Source organism: Chinchilla lanigera, unplaced genomic scaffold (genome assembly GCF_000276665.1).
Source record: "Chinchilla lanigera isolate Chin_1 unplaced genomic scaffold, ChiLan1.0 scaffold00049, whole genome shotgun sequence".
NCBI classification, from domain to species: domain Eukaryota; kingdom Metazoa; phylum Chordata; class Mammalia; order Rodentia; family Chinchillidae; genus Chinchilla; species Chinchilla lanigera.
The window spans coordinates 15,597,595-15,619,487 of record NW_004955450.1 but is presented as its reverse complement, the minus strand read 5'-3'; the positions used below and the strand labels follow the sequence as shown (position 1 = coordinate 15,619,487).

Sequence of the window (21,893 nt, the reverse complement as noted above, 5' to 3'; positions counted from 1 at the left end):
TTTCCATTGTGGAGAAAGAACACCTTCGGCTACCTTGAAATGTATACTTTCAGGTCTGTTTAAACAGTCAGCTGTCTGAGGCAGGAGGATCCCTGCGAGTTTGAGGTCAGCCTGGGCTACATAATGAGACCAGTGTGAACTATATAGTGACACCCTGTCTCAGAAAACAAACAAAAGAAAAACCCACAACAGCCATATTATGGTCATGTTGTAGTTATATACAAAATACCATATATATTAAGTTAGAAATACTGCCTATTGTTATTCATATTTTCTGAAAGTAAAAGTGTTAATCACATAAGCATTTTAGACATAGACATTTACTAAAAACATATTTTCTTTTTTTTTTTGGTTTTTGGTTTTTGGTTTTTCTCTGGTACCAGGAACCGAACTCACGACGTTGCGCATGCCAGGCAGGCGCTTTTGCCGCTGAGCTAAATCCCCAGCCCCTAAAACCATATTTTCTAAAGTCATCAAGCTCCGTTTTTTAGAGCATATCCTCCTTGAATACTTTGAGATAATTATACTGTACTGGAAACTTTATCTCAAACTACAGTTTTATTCATAAAACAATGTTTATGAAATTTATCCAGTGGTTGTGTGTGTGTTTTTTAGTGTTCTTTTTTTTTTTTTGGTACCGGGAATCAGACTCAGGACCTTGCACCTGCCAGGCAGGCGCTTGTGCCACTGAGCTACATCCCTGGCCCAGAGCCGCCTGGCACTGTTTCTCAGGTATAATGACGTTTTAAGTGCTTTTATTTTTCTGGTGCAGTTCTGCTGTGGAGTCCAGACTGCCCTTGAACTTACTACATAGCCCAGGCTAGTTTGCATTCACTGTGATTCTCCTGCCACAACCTCTGGAGTGCTGAGGTGATAGAGTGCTGGCATGCCACGCTTTATGTTAAAGTTTGCGTAACATGATAACCAACTCTTGAAATTGTAGAGTCTTAATATCAGGGGTTATATCTTAAGTGTGTGGATTTCCTTTTCTCCTTTTTGTAGAAAAACCCCTGAGTTATTTTTTCAGTTTTATGATTTTATATGGGAATGCCTAGATACTCACAAAATTAGAAGTATAACAATGAATTAAGCCGGGGATGTAGCTCAGTGGCACAAGTGTGTGTCTGGCAAGCACAAAGTCCCGAGTTTGATTCCTGGTACAAAAACAAAACAGTGAATTACTGGGGCTAGGGATATAGCTCAGTGGCACAGCGCCTGCCTGGCAAGTGTGAGGCTGTGAGTTTGATTCCCAGTACAAAAAAAAAAAGGAAAAATCCAACAAACAATGAATTTATCACATTATTACTCTTTATTACCTCACTTCAACTACTGACAGTCTACCATTTTTTATTATTGATACATTGTAGGTATACATAATGATCACATTCATTTATAGGGCATTCGTATCTGTACATGGTAGAACTTGATTCTTTTTTTCCCTGTTCCCCTACCTTCCTTTCAACCCCTCTCCCCCTCTTTTTTTTTTTTTTTGGTCTTTTTGAGACAGGGTCTTGCTATGCAGTTCAGGCTGACCTTGAGCTCACTTTGTTGTCCAGGCCGGCCTCAAATTCACAACAATCCTCCTGCCTCAGCCTCCCCAGTGTGTGCACCATGGCGCCTGGCTCCCCTTCCTTATTTATAAAAGCTTTGTTTCCATTTTTTCCTTCTTTCTCAACATTTTTTTTCTTTTCCTCCTCACCCTACATAGTTCCCCTTCCCATTGGAACATTTTCTTCCTATTTCACAATATCTAGTACAGATTCTGGTCCTTATTTACACTTTTAGTTTCTCACACCAGAGAAACAATGGGGGTATTTACACGTATTTACAAGGTGCATCCATTTAGGTAGAAATGTCTCAAGGTTATCCAGGTTTATGGCAGAGTGCTAATCTGTTGTATAAAAAACATGTGTATCCATTCATCAGTTGACGGGCATTGGCCTGTTTACATTTAGGTATTTCAGATGTGCTGCTATAAACATGGGTGTGCATGCACTGGACAGTCTACCTTTTTACTTACCTCTCACTCTGGCTTTTTCTTTCCTGGAGAATTTCAGAACAGTTCCTAGATACAGTGTGGATTCACTCACACTTCAGTGTGTGATGGTGGTAGTCGCTTTGTTTCCTGCACACCGTCTTTCCTGCAAAGTGGGAGTTGGACCTTAGAACCCGGGTGGGTGGGGTCAGGGAACACAGTTTCCGGTTCACCCTGTATGGAGGTGGCTCAGATCGAGGCGCAGGTGTGCCCCTGCCTTCCCTCAGGCGGGCTCCCCACCAGCACTTTGGACACCGTTCTTCAGCAGCTGTTGGTGACCTTCACTGCTGAGGGTTGAGCCCGGGATCTTCATAATGAGCTACATCTTACACTCCTTAATTTTTTTGAACTTTGATACCGAGTCTGGCTCAGGTGCCCAGTTGCCTAGGCTGGGTTGGAACTTGGGATATTTTTGCTTCATCCTGTCAGCTGCTGGGATTGCAGACGTGTGCCTCTGTTGTTTTTACTGATTTTCTCTCCCTCCCTGCTCTGAGACAGGGTCTGACTATGAAGCCCAGGCTGGCCTCAAACTCATGGTGATCCTCTTACCTCAGCCTCCCAAGTGCTAGGGTTACAAAAATACTGATTTTAAAAATTGTATCATTCTGCTTACATTTTTTAGCTAAAGTTCTTCTGTAAGGAAGAACTCTTAATCAGGGAATTGGTTATTCTGAGATACAGTCCATACAGCAAAGGGCAGGAAGATGAAGCCAGGCGTGGTGGTGCACGCCTGTAATCCTAGCACTAGGAAGGCTGAGGCAGGAGGATCGCTGAGTTCGAGGCCAGCCTGGGGTACATGATTAGTTCAGGGTCAGCCTGAGCTAAATAGTGAGACCCTGTCTCAAACAAACAAACAAACAAACAAACAAACAAAAAACTGAAGCTTCAGAAAATTTAATAAGACTTGCCAGATACATAGTAAACAAGATTTAGAGCTCAGACCTAATTCTAATTTTAAAGCTTATATTACATAAACTAATCATAGCACCATAGTACTCATGTTGTGCCAGTTACGATCAGAAGCATCTGGTGGTGCATGCCTGTAATCCCAGCACTCCGGAGGCGGAGGCAAGAGGATGAATGTGAGTCCAGTCTGGGCCACATACCTCAGAGAAATAAAACAAACGCCAGAATCTCCCACTAGCTGCGTATGTTCCCCTTCTTGTCTTTTACAGTCACTCTTGAAATGTTTGAAGTAATGGCAAGTAGCTAATGCAGTGTTCTTCTCCTTTGTTTTCAGGAAGTATCGATGAAGATGTTGTGGTGATAGAAGCTTCCTTCACTCCCCAGGTCACTGCCAATGAAGAGATCAATGTAACCTCAACTGACAGTGAAGTAGAGATTGTGACAGTTGGGGAAAGCTATCGGTGCGTTCTCAAATAAACAATGAGTAATAATCCTCTTTTTTTTTTGAGGCAGGGTCTCGCTATGCAGTTCAGGCTGACCTTGGACTCACTTGGTAACCAGGATGGCCTTGGGTTACAGCAGTCGTCTTGCCTCAGGTCAAGGCTGGCAGTGGAAGTTTATGGTCAGCCTTGGCAACTTAGGGAGACCCCACCTCAAAAACAACAGCAACAAACCCCACCATATCATGGTACCAGTGGTGTAAAGAGTTTGCACATTTGTCACACCAGATTATAATCTATATGTAAATCTTAATTTCTGTGCTAGAAATGTGTTTGAACATTGGTTGTTAATGTGTGTTATTGATTACAAAGTAAAGGACATTCATATTTTTGAGGCGTATTACAAAGGGGCCCAGAATGTGCTTTTCCTCTTGCCACTTCCAATCGCATATATAGATACAGATAGATCTATCTATCCTTATATAAATACATACATATAGATATAGATTAGATAGTTTGTTTGAGGCAGGGTCTCTCTGTGCAGTCTAGGCTGGCCTTGAGCTCACTATGTAGTCGAGGCTGGCGTTGAACTAGCAGTAGTTCTCCTGCCTCAGCCTCCCAAGTGCTAGGATTACAGGCATGTGTCACCATGCCCAGCTTTGAGCACTTGTAAGTTAAATGATTTTTCCAACGTGTGAGGAAAATTGGTACTCTTACAATATATACCATACTTTCTCTTTCTTTTGTTTTTTATTTTTTTTAGACAAGGTCTCCCTGTATACTTCAGGCTGGCCTTGAATTCACTGTGTAGCCCAGGTTGGCCTTGACTTATGGCAGTCTTCCTGCCTCAGCCTCCCGAGTGCAGGGATTACCCAGCCAGCTTGGTTGAGGATTCTCAGCCGTCTTTTGTAAATCAACCTGAATTAACATACAAGGTCATGTGAGCATTAAGTGTGTAGTGTGTTTTTAAATTCCTTTATTACGAATAATTTGAGGAATTACCATAAAGAATAAATAATTGATTATATTCCCTTTGAACATACAAAATAAACATTGTAGAGAGAGCAGCCTTCTTGAAACAGAATGCTGTGATTTGTTTGTTTTTGAGACAGGGCCTTATTTGGTTCCTCACACAGGCCTCAGGTTGGAAGTGGTCCTCCTGCCTCACTTTCTCAAGCGCTAGGGTTACAGGCATGCATCACTATGCCTGGCTCGGCATCCTGTGTTTCATGCTGTGATTGGTCTAACAGCATTTGTAAAATTCTTTTGATCAATAGGTTGGTGATTCATTTATTCAGCAATGTTTACTGAATGCCAGGCATTGTGCTAGTCACTCTTTAACTCTGTTGCTGTTATTTCTTGGAGAAGTTTTACATGATATTTTGTGAGAAAAGCTTACGGGTTTTGGGGTTAAGTAGAAGTTTGCTCTTTACTTATGTCTACTAGTTTAACGTTGGTACTGTTTAGGTCTCGTTCAACCCTCGGACACTCCAGGTCTCATTGGAGCCAAGGTTCGGGCTCTCACTCGGGTAGATCCCAGGAGCCCCGGAGCCGCAGTAGGGTTTCTACTGTGATACAGCCCCTGAGGCAGAGTGCCGCGGAAGTTGTGGACCTGACTGTGGATGAAGATGGTGAGTCGGGGAAGTCACTGGAGAAATATGAAGGGAGCTTGGTGAAACGAGATGTCCTGTGCAGCCACTTTGTAGTCAGATATTTGAAATGTAACTCATTCATAATTTTTTTGTTAGAAAACTGATAATAGCAATATCTAATTTTTTGGTTTAATGTTTATTTACATTAGCTAACACTATTTTTAGAAACAAAGCATGGGAAATGAGATTCAAGTAAATATTAAAAAGCCATAGCTAATGTTGATGAAATGACTGCCGTAGATAAAAGCGCCATGTGAGGTACGTTGTACGTGTGACCCCAGTTTGCCTTAGCACTCTGACCCTGTCCCCTTTGCTCAGGCCAGAGGTGGGGAGTGGCTAAGTAACTTGCTTGTAGTTGCACTGTGATAGTGAGACCAGAATTGCTCTCCAAGCAGTCTAGTTTGGCTTTCAGAAGGTGCTACAGTTTTTTGTGGGGGGAGTTATGTTTTTGTTTTTTTCTCCTGGGTACCAGGAATTGAACTCACGACCTTGCGCTTGCCAGGCAGGCGCTGTGCCGCTGAGCTAAATCCCCAGCCCAGCACTACAGTTTGTTAACAGTGTTTCCACAGCCCACAGCTGTGTGTGGGACATAGCAGAGGAACTGCTTCTTTCAAGTCTTTTCTTTGTGGTAGGTCAGAGAACTTAGCTGAAAAACTTTACTCACCTAAATTAGTGACTTATCCATATATGTGTTACAATTTTTAAATGGGAGAAATCATATTTTAGTAACTTGTCAGGTGTTGCATCTTACCTTCTTTTTTTAATGGTAGCAAAGTTTTATTAAAGGAGAAAGGCTCTGCAGAGCGAGTATCGAATAAGTTTTTTTATTTTTTACTTTTCTGGCACTGGGAATCAAACGCAGGACCTTGCACTTGCCAGGCAGGCACTGTGCTGCTGAGCTACATCCCTGGCCTGGACCAAATCAAAGTAGGAAAAGATGTACATTCTACAGTGTGAGGGTCGGCCACCATGCAAGAGAGTACATGGCTAATAGCTTACCTTTATGAAAGCTTTCTTTGTTCCATTTTATACTTACTAGAGAGTTTATATTTTTAATATTTGCTTGTCTTAGCAGTTATCATAAGAACATTAACTTGTGTTAAGCTATAACCCTATACTTAATGTGCTGCAAATACTAAGTAGATGTTTTATATTTTGTAGAACCTACTGTAGTACCAACCACTTCTGCAAGAATGGAATCACAAACTACTAGTGCTTCCATTAACAATTCAAATCCACCTACCTCTGAGCAGGCCTCTGATACTGTTCCAGCTGTCACCAGTAGCCAGCCTTCCACAGTGCCAGAGACTTCACCTAGTCTCACAAGCACTAGCACAGCTGGCACTTCTGTAGGAGGTATGTGAAGATGTGTGTGGGTGGAGCTTCGGTCATGGCTTCTTTTTAATGGTATTGAACGCAGGGCTTCCGTGTTGCGCTACATCCCTAGCCCTTCAGAAAATTTTTGAGACAGGGTCTTGGTATCTTGGAAGGTCTCGTTCAATCCTCACACACTCCAGGTCTCTTTGGAGCCAAGGTTCAGGTTCTCACATGGGTAGATCACAGGAGCCCCAGAACCACAGGAGGATTTGTACCGTGATACGCAGAAGTTGTGGAACTTTTTGATCTTTCTGCTTCAGCTTCGCAGAGAGCTGAGATTAGAGGCACGCGTCACTGTACCTTGTTTCATCATGACGTGTGTTAGAAACAGTATTACTGTATTGAAAGTTTCTGCTGTTCTTGCAAGTGTATTCTTACATTTTAATAAATCTCATGGGACTGAAGTAGTGTTTATTTGAATTAGACTACAGCTTCATGTTTGTTTTTCTGTGATAGAAGTGACTCAAACATTACAGCTCATCAGAGAGCATAGGGAAAAGTGAATGGGTCACACCAAATGCATTAGCAACAGAAGAGGAAGGTGAATTGACCTCATGAATCTCACAGTGGGATTATGGGTGTGCACCACCACATCTGGCTGAAAACTCTTACAGTTGCACAAAAACACAGGCAACCCAGGTTAAAAATGGGTAAAGGGCTTGAGCAGATTTGTTATTCTCAAAGTCAGGTATACAGGTGACCCAAACCTCACATGCAGAGGGACTCAGAATCACAGGTCACTAGTGAAATGCAAATGAAAACCACAGTGAAATAGGACAAAGCACCCACTAGGGAGCCTGTAATTACAAAAGAACAAACAAAGCAGAATCGTTGCAGTCTTGGGGAAGTGGTGGTAGTAATAAAAAATGGTAAAGTTGTTGAGGAAAACACTTGAACATTTTGCAAAAAGTTAAGCTGGGTGTGGTGCCAGTCTATAATCCCAGTACTGGGAGGTTGAGGCAGGAAGATTGCATGTTTGAGCTCAGCCTGTGCAACTTAGCAAGACCTTATCTCAAAACAAAAAACGAAAAAAGGGCTGGGGATGTAGCTCAGTGCAGAGGTTCAATCCCCAATGCCGTTAAAAAACAACAGCAACATAGAGTTACCACGTGACCCACCAATTCCATTTCTAAGTGCTGTGTATGTGCAGATGGGGGTTTTAAGTATTTTGCAGGTGTTCTCTTTTCCTGTTGTTTTCGCCTGTTCTCTTACACTGTGTGTAGGGACCCACTGCCTGACTCGGTCACAAAGGTGTACGCCTCTGTGTACCCCCATCCCATGTTACGGCTGAACCCGGGCCCTCGCTGTTCTGAGCAGGCACTCTGCCCCTGAGCTGCACCCCCAGTACCGAAGAATTAAATCATTTTAGCTCTTCCTTGTGCTACTTCTTGCGTAAGCAGAGCTCACATATCTGGCTGTCTCCTGTCAGCTGTCTAACTGAGCCTTGAGCTAGCTTTCTTTCTCTGGTGGGCATTGGGACAGAGGTAGAACTTGATAAACTGCTTCCTAGTAGGGACACTGTAGACCTGTAGTCATAGATAGGGTATATTGTGATTTTTTTTGGTTGGTTGTTTTTGTTTTTGTATTTTGAGACGGGGTCTCACTATGCAGCTCAGGCAGGACTTGAACTTGCTATGTAGTCCAGGTTGGCCTTGAACTCTTGGTGATCCTCCTCCCTCCACCTCCAGGGTGCTGGGATTACAGGTGTGTGCCACCACGCCCGGCTGATATCATGATTTTTAATGAAGCCACTTACATTTTTATTACTTGATGCTTTTAATAGTATAGCGTTTAACTTTTATAATATCCCTATAACTTGGTGTGGGCAAATTGGAAAATCACTTGTGGCTGGATAAGGAAGGGCTCATCTCAAACACTAAGGGCAGAAATGAACACTGCTAAGAAGATTGCCCAGGGATTTTTTTTTTCCTTTTTTGTATCCTCTCCAGAGTTGACTTCACTGCTGAGAGGTGGAGTGGCATCGGGTGGGGGGTCAGGGATGAGCACTGGGTCGGGAGAGCTTTCTCCGTGCTGGGGGCCTTCCTAGTGGCACTTGTGCCCTCTGAGTGGCAGCCTGTGTGTGCCCAGTGACCAGGGTGACTCTGTTTTCAGGCATGGCAGGAGGCAGCTAGGGATGCTTTTGAAATACTTCATTCTGTAGGGGAAAAAATGTGGGAAGAAATAAATAGAATTTTATTTCATTTATTGAGTATGTCATCTTTCTCACTAATTTACTTAGTTAGGTATCTTGTATTTTGCTTTTGTGTGTTACTTAAACCATAAAAACTCTTCATGTTAGCCTTACTCTCTGTGTTATAAATGAAGAAACTTAGAAAGTTGAATACCTTGATTGAGGCCAGTAATGGTTCCGGTGAAGATTTGAATGCAGCCAGGCGTGGTGCTGCAGGTTTGCAACCTTTGCACTCAGGAGGCTGTGGGTGGAGGATCACGGAGAGTTTGAAGTCAGCTTGAAGTCAGCGTGGGCTACTAACCCCTTGGAGGAAAGAAAGAAAAAATAAAAAAGTTCTCAAGCCTGAACTTGTACAACTTCTAGCACCTCTCTGAAGACTTTCTGTGTCCATACCTGTCCTTTTCTCCTAACTCCTGGTCTTCCAGTCCTCCCCGCCGCGCTGTCTCCTTTGTGTTCTGCCTCCTCGCCTCCCCCGTCTCGGCTGTGCTTTAGCTGTTACATTGTCTTTGCTTCAGCACCCTCCCTGCTTCCAGTCCTTCACACTGCACAGGTACGTTGTGTCATGTCTGTGTCTGCCTTGAGTGGGTTTTCATCACCCTAAACTGTGTTCTGATGTGCTTCTTCTTTTTGTCTTTTTGAGACAGGATCTCACTATGCAGTTCAGGCTGGCCTTGAGCTCACTGTGTAGCCCAGGCTGGCCTCGAACTCGAAACGATTCTCCTGCCCCAGCCTCCTGAGCGCTGGGATTGCAGGCGTGTGCCGCCACGCCTGGCTCTAATGTGCTTCTGAATTGTTTGAGAAGGAAACTTGCTCTGGAAATTCTGGGGGTGATCGTCATGTTCTCACCTTGCTCGTGTGACCGTGCTCTCATCCCTGCTCTCGGCCCCACAGCTGCGGTGTCCCACCGCTCACAGCACACTGCCGATGCCCAATCTGTACCTCTAGACCACTGGTGCCCCTCCCCTCCCCTCCCCTCTCTTCCTTTCTGAAGATGACTTGACTTTAGCAGGGGCTTACTGAGCCGTCTGCATTGTGCCTGTGTATTCCCGTTTGTGAGAGGTGAAGTCACAAAGGCAGACAATACTGTGAGCAGTTTTAGAGACCAGGACTTGTGTTTTGTACTGTCTTCTGTAGATTCTTCCCCATGTCATCATTATGTGGAGTACTTACCAGATGAATGATTAAATCTGTGCGTGCATCTCAGGAATCACCCTGCATTACAGAGAAGACACGCTCACCAATTTGATGTCTCTGAGCTATGGAGTTAATTTCCTTGCTGCAGACTTTTTTTTTCTTTTAGTTTTTTGAGACAGGGTCTCGCATGCTCTGTATTCCAGGCTGGCCTTGAACTCACAGTGATTCTCTACTGCAGGCTTCTGATGGTCTCATTTTTAGTAGACCCTTGTGGCTTAATCTTAAGTAAAAAGGTTTTTAAATTTACGTAATCAGATCTTTGTACTTTACCCCTAATTTATGGTTATTTACTCTCAAGTGACAGGACATTTGCCTCTTTTTTTCCCCTTTTCCTGTACTGTGGATCAAATCCAGAGCCTCACGTGTGCTAGCCAAGAGCTCTAGTATCGAGCTTTCTACCACTGACGTATTATCCCCAGCTCTTTTTTGAAATTTCATTATTATTGTTTTTTTTGGAGACAGTGTTTTGCTATGTAGTCCAGGCTGACCTTGAACTCATTGTGTAGGCCAGAGTGTCCTCAAACTTGTTCTCCTGGCTCAAGCTCAGCCTCCTGAGTGCTGAGATTATAGGTCTGAGCCACTACGGCTGGGTGAAATTTTATTTTGAAACATGATCTCACTAAATTGCCCAAACTTGAAATTGTCCTGCCTCAGCCTCCCAGGTAGGTGGAATTAGAGACCTGTAGCACCAGGCCCACTCACTTGTCTTTAATTTGGGTTGCAAGCCTGTTTGAGAAATAGGTCCTGGATTATAGGAAAATAAACTACTTAATTAGAAACCAAAGTGTACACTAGGAAGACCTTCCAGTTCAGTCTTCTTCTGAAGTCACTGTGGATGCTGTTACCCCTTCAGTATATGTGCAGCCTCAGGCCTGGTGTCCGGGTCTGCTGGACTCCATACAGTTTGCCCCACATCACTAGTTTCTTGGGTTCTGATGAGCCGTTTTCTTTCCTAACACTAGTCTCACCACTTCTGGTGTTCACTGGTTCTGACTTAAACCTCCAGAGTAAAGAATGGTGGGTGGTGGTTAGTGAGACTCGGCTCGCTGCTGGGCTTGGTGCCTGTCTCCTAAAAACGTGAGAATCCCCAGGCCTGCCTTAATGGGAGTGAGTTGTGGTGTTAAGGGTTGGTAAAATCCTTATCATGTGGCAGATATGGGAGAGTCACAGAGTTTCTAAATGCAATTTTATTGGTAATTAATAACTTGTATTGATCTAGGAAAAGATGTTCTATTGCCTGATTTATGTAGAATGGTAAATAATGAATCTCTTGGAGAATTTAGAATTTCAAGAAAACGCAGCGAAGATCACTGCTTAAAGTGATACGTGTCTTAGAATGTGGCCATGTTAACATCTTATTTACAAAGATTTGAATTTACCGGACGTTTCTTAGTTCTTATGGGTACACAGTACTTTCTTGTACACAGCAGTAGATATGCTTTGATTATTCACGTTTTGTTTCCTGTTTGTAGATGAATCAAGAAGGACTGCACCGAGTGCCGTGGCAGAGCCCGGCCCCCCTGCAATGCCGAGGCTGCCCTCCTGCTGCCCGCAGCACTCGCCGTGCGGAGGCCCAGCACAGGGGCTGCACGGCTTGGCACACGCGCACACGGGCTGCTTCCAGCAGCACAGCCACCACTTCCAGCACCACCACCACCACCACCACCACCCTCCCCACCCAGCTGTCCCGGCGTCTCCCACCTTCAGTGACCCTGCCTGCCCTGTGGAAAGGCCCCCGCCGGTGCAGGCGCCCTGTGCGGGAAGTAGTGGTTCCAGTGCCAGCTACCATGAGCAAGTACGTGGGGTTCGAAGAGTCTCCCTCCCTCTTTCCCTCCTTCCCTCCCTCCCCCTCCATCCCTCTTTCCCTTTGTTTTTAAAGCTGTGCTGCTGCTAGGAAGAAGAAAAAATCTCTCATGATGTTTTATTTTACTTTAATTTTTTTTAGTTTTTGAGACAGGGTCTCACTTTGTAAATCAGGCTGGCCCTGAGCTCTCTATGTAGCCCAGACTGTCTTGGAACTCGAGTTGGTTCTCTTACCGCAGCCTTCTGAGTGCTGGGATTATAGGTGTGTGTCACCATACCTGGCTCTGAAGTTTTATAGGCTTCATTTTCTTACGTGTGAAAATGGCTTAATTTAGTGGTATGTCATTTTTTTTTTAAATGAAGTTCCTGGGATTTTCCTATTGCAAATAGTTGAGGGGAATAAAAATATGGAGTCAGGCATGATGGGGAATGTCTTTAGTCTCCCAGTATTTGAGAGGCTGAGGCAGGAGGACCACAACTTTGAGGCTACCCTGGACAACCTAATGAGACTGTCTCAAAGCAAAATTACAGATGCTGACGATGTCAGTCATTGGCACTTGGCTCTTTTGCAAGGCGCTGGCTTCAGTCTTTAGTGAGACAGAGAGAGAGAGGGAGAGAAAGGAGAGGACAAAAAGATAAATTAGAAGTGATGCTTAATCCAAAAATCATCTTTTAGGCTGAGTGTGGTGGCTCACACTTACAATCCCAGCACTTGGGAGGCTGAGGCAGGAGGATCACTGTAAGTCTGAGGCCCACCTGGGCTACAAAATGAGTTTGAGGCCAACCTGAACTGCACAGTGAAACCTTGTCTCAAAAAAGACCAAAAAAAAAAAAAGACTTCTATTCTGAAATTATCTTTGATCTCTTTAAATATAGATGAATCTCATCTTTGAGAGTCTATTTCAAATAAGATGTTAAAACTATATCAACATGATTTATGAAATATTGGGATATGCCCATGTTTTCTTTTTTATGTGTTACTCTAGAACTCATAACCTCCATGAATCTAGAAATAAGTAGCTTCTCAGATATAAACTTGCAGCACATGTTCTTAGGAGCAGATGAAGTTTTTGTTTTTAGAGAATTGAAGTGTAAGCAAAAAAAGAAAAGTTATGTTTAAATGAGTTTATATTTTAGTGAGCATTTAAAATGTCAAATAACACTAAATTAGTATTAATCACATAGAATAAATCAAGTCAGGTATTATGTGTTATTTTATCTTTTGCTGGGTGGTTATATGAATAACTGTGATATAAACCTTAGTGCTATGTGCTTTCAGAACTGAAGGTGTCATTTTAGGCAAAAATTGTAACTTTATTGTCTAATATTGTAGGAAAAGGTCAAAAGGAAAATTCAGAACAGTTGCTTTTCTCTGTCATCTGACATTTCCTAAAATGTGTCCTTTTAAATTTTGTTTCTTTGTGGTTGAGGTTTTTTTTGGTCTTTCTGAGGCAGGGTCTCACTGCGCAGCTCAGGCTGTCCTTGAGCTCACTTTGTAGCCCAGGCCGGTCTCAAACTCGCAATGATCCTTCTGCCTCAGCCCTCCGGGTGCTGGGATTGCAGGTGTGCGCCACCACGCCCAGCTCTGTTTGTTCTTAAACCATGTTCACCTGAACTGCAGGCATACATTGGATTCCCTGCCTCAGGAGAATGGGGCACACCTCTACGTAATTGACTGTATACACATAGTACGGAAGAGGGGACCTGCCCATTTGCAGGAGGGCTTTGTTTGGTTGGCGTTTCAGACAGGGTCTTCCTATTTAATCCAGGCTATCCTTGAGCTTACTGTGTAGCCCAGCTGACCCTGAGCTCATGGTGATCTTCCTGTCTCAGCCTCCCAAATGCTGGGGTTATAGAGGTAGTGATCTTCCTGTCTCAGCCTCCCATGTGCTGGGATTATAGAGTTATGCTACCACGCCCAGCTAGCACTCTTCTCTTCTTCCTGCCAAAGCTTTTCCTGTATCTGCACCTCCTTCCTCTTGTTTCTTTTCATCCTCTGAGCGTGGAGCCCATTGAAAGAAAGGAGCCTGCCTTAGTTCCTGTGTGGACTGTGGGTGATCTGTGCTTCTCGCAGAGTGTTACCCTTCATTTCTGGGTCCTCGGCTTGCAGCGTTGAACAGTTGCTATACGTCGTTCCATGTGTGACACCAGATATTTATTTTCTGTAATCATATTTATACAACCACAGCTATATGGAAGCTAAGCAGTAAGCATGTATTTAAGTTACTTAAGAATACAAAGAAGCAGTTATTTATCTGCTTTGGAGATACCCAAGATTGGTGAAAGATTTATTTAGGATTTAAAAAATTTTAGGGAGGCTGAGACAGGAGGATTGCTGTGAGTTCCAGGCCAGCCTAGAGTTCATAGTGAGTTAAAGGTTAATCTGCACTACGGAGTGAGACCTTGGGCACATAACTGTACATATTTATGGGGAAACGGTCTGGTAATTTGATGCGTATAAACAGTGTGTAATAATCAAGTCACAGTAATTAGTGCTCCCATCTTTCCTCCAACATTTTTACTTCTGCGTGCTGGGACCGTTTAGACTGCTTTTCTAGTTAGTTGGAAATACGACACAGGTTGCTGTAGGTGATAGTTATTCTACTGGATACCGGGAACTTTTTAAATGCTTTGGGGGAAAAACTGCTGGTAAGTAGAGATGAATTCTCCATTGTGGTTTAGTGCACAGCTTAGTAAATGCGCCTTCCCACAAATCAGATTCCTGATAAAAGGAAGCATTGGCTTATTCTTTAACGTTTTTGTCAGTCTAACCTTTACTTTTTAATGTTTTTGTCAAGCAAAGCTAATTTCAGAATAATCTTGTGGATTTGTTTGCATTCTTGGAGTTCTGTTGAATGCTTGCGGAAGAGAGTTTAGAAAGTTGGGGTGTGTTTTTCACTAGAACCTAAGTGTCTTCTGTCGTGTGGTAACGTGTTTTCTGGGGCCTCTTAAATTACTGGTGAGAGCTTCAGGGAAAGAGAATGCGTAAACGTTCTCTCAGATGTTAATAATGCAGGAGAAATATACCTTAAAATATTAAAAATGTCTTCATCTTGTGCTAATGATCTTATCTTTGATTAGATTTTAAGTATAAAACCAGTCCAGTTTTTATGACTGTCTCCATTTCCAGAGTAATTCAAAGGCTTTATTTTTCTGTTTCACATTTGTACTGTGATGACGGCAGTGATGTCCTGACAGTGTTGTGAAAGGTGAACTCTAGCTCCTCCTTGTGCACAGGCGTTGCCGGTCGACCTGAGCAGCAGTGGCATCAGGAGCCATGGCAGTGGTGGTTTTCACGGAGCGTCTGCGTTTGACCCCTGCTGCCCTGTTTCGTCTTCCCGAGCTGCCATCTTTGGCCATCAGGCTGCGCCTGCTGCCCCGAGCCAGCCACTGTCCCTGGACAGCTACGGATCGAGCCTGGTTGCCCCGCCCCAGCCCCAGGCGCCCCCCCAGCCCGCTCTGTCCTCGTGCCGGCATTACCTGCCGCCTCCCTGTGAGTACCCTGCTAATGGCGCCCCGGGCGCGCCCCCCTGGGGTAACCTCTCATCAGCCCTAGCTCATCAATTTTTAGGGGTGCTTTGGTTTGTTGGTTTTGTTTTTTGAGCTAAGATCTCACTACATAATTCAGGCTGGCCTTGAACTTGGGGTGTTCCTCCTCCCTCAGCCTCCTGAGTACTGGAGGTACAGGCCTGTGCCACCATGCCTGGTGATTTTTAGTATTTATTTAGCTTGAGTGTGGGGTGTATTTTTTCTTCTCGTTTTAGTATCTATGAAATTGAAGTACACTGAATGGCACCTTAGATTTTTGTCAAAGGAGGTTTTAAGGAATTTGGATTATTCTCTAGTGTGAGATATGAAAGTTTAATAGTATTTCTAGGTACAATTTTAAGAATTCCCAAGTGGTTACTAAGGTTTAAGTAAATTTGGACAGATGCTTCGCCAGTTGGAAAGAAAGGTGTCTGTACTCATCTGGTGTAGGCATTTAAAGTAGGACTGGGCATGACTTTAGAGAAATTAAAGTCCATTAGGTATTTTAATGGTCAGTACCAGGTGGGTGTGGCAGTACGCTGTAACTCAGCACTCAGGAGGTGAGGCAGGAGGGTCAAAACTTTGAAAAAGCAAAAAAGGAAGGAAGGAAAAGGAAAGAACTACTGTTACATGTCCCTTTGAATTTCTTCTTCTGCTCCAATAATTTAAAAAAACCTGCATTCTGCAGACAGAGCTGGAGCTAGCCCAGAATTTGTACAGTGGAAGTCGTGATAACTGTTACATACAGACCTCCCTTCCTTGCCTCCCTCCTTCTTTCCTTCCCCTCCTACCCCCTCTCCCCTTCCCTCCTTCCTCTCCCCTGCCTCCCTCTGTCCCTCCTTCCCTCTTTCCCTCCTTCCCTCCCTCCTTGTTTGTCTGTCTGTCTGTCTGTCTGTCTGTCTGTCTGGTTTTTTGAGACAGCATCTCACTTTGTAATTTAGGCTGGCCTTTAACTACCTATGTAGCCCAGGCTGGCCTCAAGCTCAGGCAGTCCTCCTGCCTCAGCCTCCGGAGTGCTGGGATTACAGGCATGTGCCACTGCTGGAGAATGAGTTGAGAAAGTTTTTGCAAAGCATTGATTAGTGTGGGAATTCTGTGTACAAACAGTGGTATGATATATGGGCTGTTTTTTTTTTTTTTGTAGTGGGACTCCAACTCAGGACCTCACACTTGCCAGGCAGGCGCTGTGCCACTGAGCTGTATCCCCAGCCCTAGGCTGTTTTGAAACAATTATTTGTATTTATCTTTAATTGGGTCTCTTTTGCTGTGAACGTAGTGTGTGATTTCATGCCATTTCCCTTTAAAAATAATATACTGAAGCAGTTTTCTTTTTAAATGTCCTAATAAAAATGTTTTAGGATTTAATTTGTTTTGCTTTTATCGTGAACGTATTTCACGTGTATTCTAAACCACACTGCAGCGTTCTGTAAAATGGAAAGTCCATTCTACCTCTCATCAGTCTTAGTTCCTCAGAGGTAGTGACACCTTGCATCTTCTACAAACATGCAGAGATTCTCTTCATAAACTCACTGCTTACATACGTGAGGGGCCATATCAAATACAGTATTCTGCCTCATTTTTTGTTTTGTTTGCACACAACCATACAGCTTGGATTTTCTTTTTTTCATATTAGCACATAAAAATCAAGCTCACTAGTGTTTGTCCATGAAGCCCTCCTTTCATTGTCTTTTTAACACCCTCTACTTTCCGTTATATATGACAGCAGTCCTCTGTGGGTGAATATTTAAATTGTTTGTAGTTGGAGTCTTATCTATGGGATAACTTCCTAGCAGTGAGATTGATGTGCTGAAGAGCCGTGCTTCCAGTGAAGGGGTTACCCTGCTTTCGAGGGCTTCGAGCAGAGCAGTTTGTGCTCTTTGGGGGTGGGGCTGTGAATGGGGGTGAAGGGAGGGAGTACGGGTCAGGCTCTGTTGGCGACGTGTTGTGGGACTGAAGTAAAATTGTTTAAGTTGACCTGAGGAGATCAACCAAGGTCATTCCAGTGAGACAGCAGGCTGCTTGGCCAGACGCCTCCAGCCCAGACTGTTACAAAGACGCGTGCTCGGTCCACTGCATGGTACCTGCCCGGCTCACCTGCAGTATTTCTCTTGCAGATGCTTCTTTGACGAGACCACTTCACCACCAAGCTCCGGCCTGCCCCCATTCTCATGGAAATGCCCCTCCTCAGGCCCAGCCTCCACCCCAAGTGGACTATGTGATTCCTCACCCTGTGCACGCTTTCCACTCCCCCATGTCTTCTCATGCAGCGGCTCACCCGGTGGCGCCGCCACCCCCCACTCACCTGGCCAGCACGGCGGCCCCGATCCCTCAGCACCTCCCCTCTGCGCACCAGCCCCTCGCGCACCACCTCCCGGCCGCGGCGCCTCCTGCCCAGAGACTGCACCCGCACGACGTCATGCAGAGGCTCGAGGGCCAGAGGAGGAGGATGATGCAGCACCCCACGTACGCTTCCTGTTTTCCTAAAGAGGGTCATGCTCGCTTTTCTTTGCATTGCTCATTAGTTTGATGAAATCTTTAGAAGTGATGTAACTATTGCTCAATCCTTAGTTGATTAGGAAATTTTGTTTGTTTTTGTGGGGATTGCACATGCTTAGCAAGAAAGAGCTCTTTCCAAGCTATGTCCCCAGCCTGGAATTTTTTTGTTTATTTGTTTGTTTTGAGACAGGGTCTCACTGTGTAGTTCAGGCTTGCCATGAACTCCTTATGTAGCACAGGCAGGCCTCAAGCTCAAAGAAGTCCTCCTGCCTCAGCCTCATGAGTGCTGGGATTACAGATGTGCATCATGCTCAGCTGTAAATTAATTATGTCCATGTTCTCCTCTAAATTGTAGCTGTTGACAAAATAAGTTTATGTAAGATCATTTAATGAAATCAGACTACATTCAGCACATAACTCAATGATTTCTTTAAGCAAACCTATCTCTTGTCCAATTTTCATCATAAAGATTGATGTTCAAAGTGATCCTGAGGAGCACGATTTACTAAAGAGTTGCAAAAAAAGTCAGGATCTAATTTTCTTCTTTCTTTTTTTCTTTCTTTCTTCCTTTCTTTTTTTTTTTTTAGGTTTTTCATTTGCTTGTTTGTTCGTTTGTTGAGACAGGGTCTTGCAGTGTAGTTCAGGCTGACCCTGAGCTCACTGTATAGCCCAGGCTGGCTTCGAACTAGCACGACCCTTCTGCCTCAGCCTCCTGAGTGCTGGGAATACAGGTGTGGGCCATCATGCCCAGCCTGTCATTTTAATATCAACTTTTTATACGGAAAGTCGCCAGCTGTTGGATACTCATAATCCTAATTATTCCTAGAGGCTGGAACAGGAAGCTTATGAGTTTGAGGCCAACTTGCGGAGCTTAGTGAGACTCTGTCTCAAATTTAAAAACTTCTGGGGATAGGGACCAGTGTTAGAATGCACATTTGCCTCGCGTGCATAAGGCCCCGGTTCAATCCCTAGTACCAAAAGGGATTAAAAAAAAAGTGTAAGTTGCTAACTTAGTCATAGCCTCCAGTAGCTAAAGAATAGTTTCATCTCATTCAATGTAAAATCGGCAGATGTCAGAAGCCAAAAGAGTTTTGTCTGTCTGTGTACCTGTCTACTAAATACTGGGCATTGAACTCAGGCTTTCTGTACTGAGCTACGTTCCCAGCCCATTTTCTTCAGACACAGGATCTCACAAAGTTACTTTATTTCTGTTCAGTTTCTATTCTAGTTAAAGTACCCACTATAAAGGAGGTCAGAAGATAATGTTGAAATTGGTTTTGTCCTGGATATTAGAGGGGCTGAAATAAATAAGGAGTTAGAATTTGGGGAGGAGGTTATGGTTTCTTGATTTCTTGTTAATTGTTAAATAATTTCGTATATAATTTATTGGTAAGTTAATTTTAGAATTAATCTGTAGATGTTCATTATACTGACACTGGAGTTTTTCCGCATTAGGAAGTAACCAGTTATTCAATTATTTCCAGGCGGGCACACGAGCGCCCCCCACCCCACCCCCACAGGATGCACCCGAACTACGGCCATGGGCATCACATTCACGTGCCTCAGACGATGTCCTCACACCCCCGACAGGCGCCCGAGAGGTCTGCCTGGTCAGTGTCTGCTCGTTCTAACCCTGTGCTCAGCGGCTTCTGGTCGAGCTCTGGGGTGGGGCTCCGTGCCGGAGGTGGCTAGAAAAGCAGACTCCTCTGCTTAGCGGGCCCTGGCCTGAGCTGTATAATGTATAATGTTACAGTGTATCGCTCTTCACTCCGGCAAGCCTGCAGAGAGGGTGGGAGTGTCTCAGCTCTGTGCCAAGGGACCACCTGAAGGAGTAGAGAGTGTTTTTAAGTTTTATTGTTGATTGACAAATACTAATGGCATCATGTTTTATGGGCTGGTGTGTTATGTTTTGGTGCATGTATGTATGTATTGTGGAGTGATTAAAGCAGGCTAGCTAGCATAGCTGTCACCTCAGCTACTTTACACTCCTTTGTGGTAAGGAAGTTTGAAATCCTCTTTGTTTGATTGATTTAATTCTTTGAGATTGGGTCTCTCTGTGTAGTTAAGATTGGTCCTGAATTCACTATGTAGCCTGGGCTAACCTTAAAGTGCTACTACCTCAGCTTCCCAAGTGCTGAAATTAGAGCTGTAAAAATCCTCTGCTTTAGCAATTTGGAAATACATAATATTATCATTATTCATTACAGTCACCATTTTGTGCAGTGGAACACCAGAATTTAGTCCTGATTTGCTCCACCATTCTGCTATGACAGAGAAACCCAGCCTATATTCTCCTAGCCTTAGTTCTTTCTTTTTTTTTCTGTCTGTTAGAGACAGGGTCTTGCTACACAGTTCAGGCTGACTTTGAGCTCATTTTGTAGCCCAGGCTGGTCTTGAACTCGCAAGGATCCTCCTGCCTCAGCCTCCCTCTTGCTGGAATTACAGGAATGCACCACCACACCCGATCTGAAAGGGACTTCCTTTTTTTTGTTTTTTTTTTTTGTTTTTTTCTGAGACAGGGTCTTGCTATGTAGTCCAGGTGGCCTTGAACTCACCATGTAGCCCAGGCTGGTCATGAACTCAGCAGTCCTCCTGCCTCAGCCTCCCAAGTACTTGCTTGACAGTGCTCTCTCATTCTGAGGCAGAACATAAAATTGGAATAAATAAGTGAAGATTTAGCATATATTGTTTACCCTTTCTAAAGTTTTGTTTACTCTTGCTTTAGATGATGTAGAAGGGTTTGCTGTGCTAATTATCCTTGATGGCAAGAACCCAGAGACGCTGCCAGCAAACAAAAGGCCAGGGCATCTCTAATGTTCTGATGACCCAGAGCAGCCAACGAGTCTGTACGCCCCTTAGGTAGAGCCAGGCTTGTAGTCTGGACAGCCCTCAGGAGCTTGTCGTTTGTCCCTTTCCTTGGTGAGGTGTGACCACGAGGACAGATGCTCTGCTGCTCATGGTCACAGGGCTAAGTTGTAAAGATACTGTTAGGCTCTGTGGGCTCTGCTTCTTAGTTGTGTACGTCAGGGAGCTTCAGATTCCTTTCAGAAGTGTAGCTGTGTCGTCCCCCCTTGTGTTGCTGTGAACGCGGCTGTGAGGAGGATCTGAGTTAAACTGTTGTCTCCTTCGTCAGGGAGCTGGGCATCGAGACTGGAGTGACGGCCGCCACGTACACCCCGGGGGCGCTGCCCCCACACCTGGCGCATTACCACGCACCTCGGCTCCACCACCTGCAGCTGGGAGCGCTTCCTCTGATGGTAACGTGGGGCCTGTCCAAGTATTGACACGGTCTTCAAAAGCAATCTTTTCTAGATTAAGAAGTTCTAAATCTTGTTCTAATGTATTACTTGTTATAGTTGTTTTAATTGAATTTGAAAATAATTTTAGATGAAAACTGTGCTATAAAAGGTATTAGATGTATTAAAATCTGTTTGTGATTTGTTTTATAAAATATATTTTAATGTACAAAATGATTTGTACAAAAAAGCTTTTTTCTCCCCCCTTTATACCAAGAGAATCATGAACTCTTGTCACTGGGACATGTGCTTTAGTTAATTTTTTCTTTTTTTTTTTTGGTGATATCGGGACTCCAGCTCAGGACCTTGTGCCTGCCAGGCAGGTGCTGTGCCATGAGCGCCATCCCCAGCCCGCTCTAGTAAATCCGCCATCCGTGGAAACCTCTAGTGTGCCCCTGTTTGTAGTAGCTGGTTCCTGGCTGGTGCTGAGGGAGCGGCCTTGTCTCAGCAGCAGGGCCGCAGCGGGGTCAGGGCGGCCCTGTGCGTGGGACAGTCCCACGGCCTTCAGCTGCGGCAGTGAGGGCTTTCACACGTGCTGCCACCAGGAGCGCCGTGAGCCTGGTGTCTCCAGATCTGTGCTGAGGGTCAGGAGGAGTAAGAATGTGGGGCCGAGGGCAGGGCTCGGTGGGGCGGCGGCAGCCCCGCGTTTGGGAGCCTTGAGCTCACCCTGGGCACCTCCAGCACAAGACGAGAGGCGAGAAAGCTGCTGTGCTGGGAAACGGACACGGGTGCCGCTGGCGGGGAGCGCCCTGGCTCTTTGTTGCCTTCACGGCGAGTTGGTGAGCTTGTCGGCAGACGGCCACCTCAGCTGAGCTGTGTAAAACGTGATGTAACGGTAGGAAGGAGGAGACTGATCTGGATGTTACACAAGAGGGAGAGTTTGCTCAAGTCCCGAACAGAAGTAGCAGTTGGCATAAAATCAGTGGGACGCTTCTCTGTAACATTAGGGTGACTTTCATTTTTCTTTTTCTTTTT

At 44.5% G+C, this 21,893-nt stretch overlaps 1 protein-coding gene and 1 long non-coding RNA gene across 5 annotated transcripts in view; one reads left to right on the top strand and one right to left on the bottom strand.

Moving 5' to 3' along the window:
* The window catches only part of Rnf111 (ring finger protein 111), a 61,292-nt gene that overhangs the window by 31,857 nt on the left and 7,542 nt on the right, over nt 1-21,893 (top strand). For all 4 annotated transcript variants that reach the window (XM_013518871.1, XM_013518873.1, XM_013518872.1 and 1 more), the window contains exons 3-10: nt 3,276-3,402; nt 4,849-5,012; nt 6,195-6,389; nt 11,268-11,590; nt 14,836-15,091; nt 17,241-17,589; nt 19,107-19,232; nt 20,756-20,879. In XM_013518871.1, the coding sequence (XP_013374325.1) occupies nt 3,276-3,402; nt 4,849-5,012; nt 6,195-6,389; nt 11,268-11,590; nt 14,836-15,091; nt 17,241-17,589; nt 19,107-19,232; nt 20,756-20,879 (1,664 nt within the window). The remainder of the gene's footprint in view (nt 1-3,275; nt 3,403-4,848; nt 5,013-6,194; nt 6,390-11,267; nt 11,591-14,835; nt 15,092-17,240; nt 17,590-19,106; nt 19,233-20,755; nt 20,880-21,893) is intronic.
* LOC106149585 lies at nt 8,129-17,514 on the bottom strand. The gene is made up of 3 exons (XR_001235858.1): nt 17,429-17,514; nt 8,756-8,904; nt 8,129-8,565 (listed from the first exon to the last, which is right to left on the bottom strand). It is a non-coding gene; the product is annotated as an uncharacterized LOC106149585 (long non-coding RNA).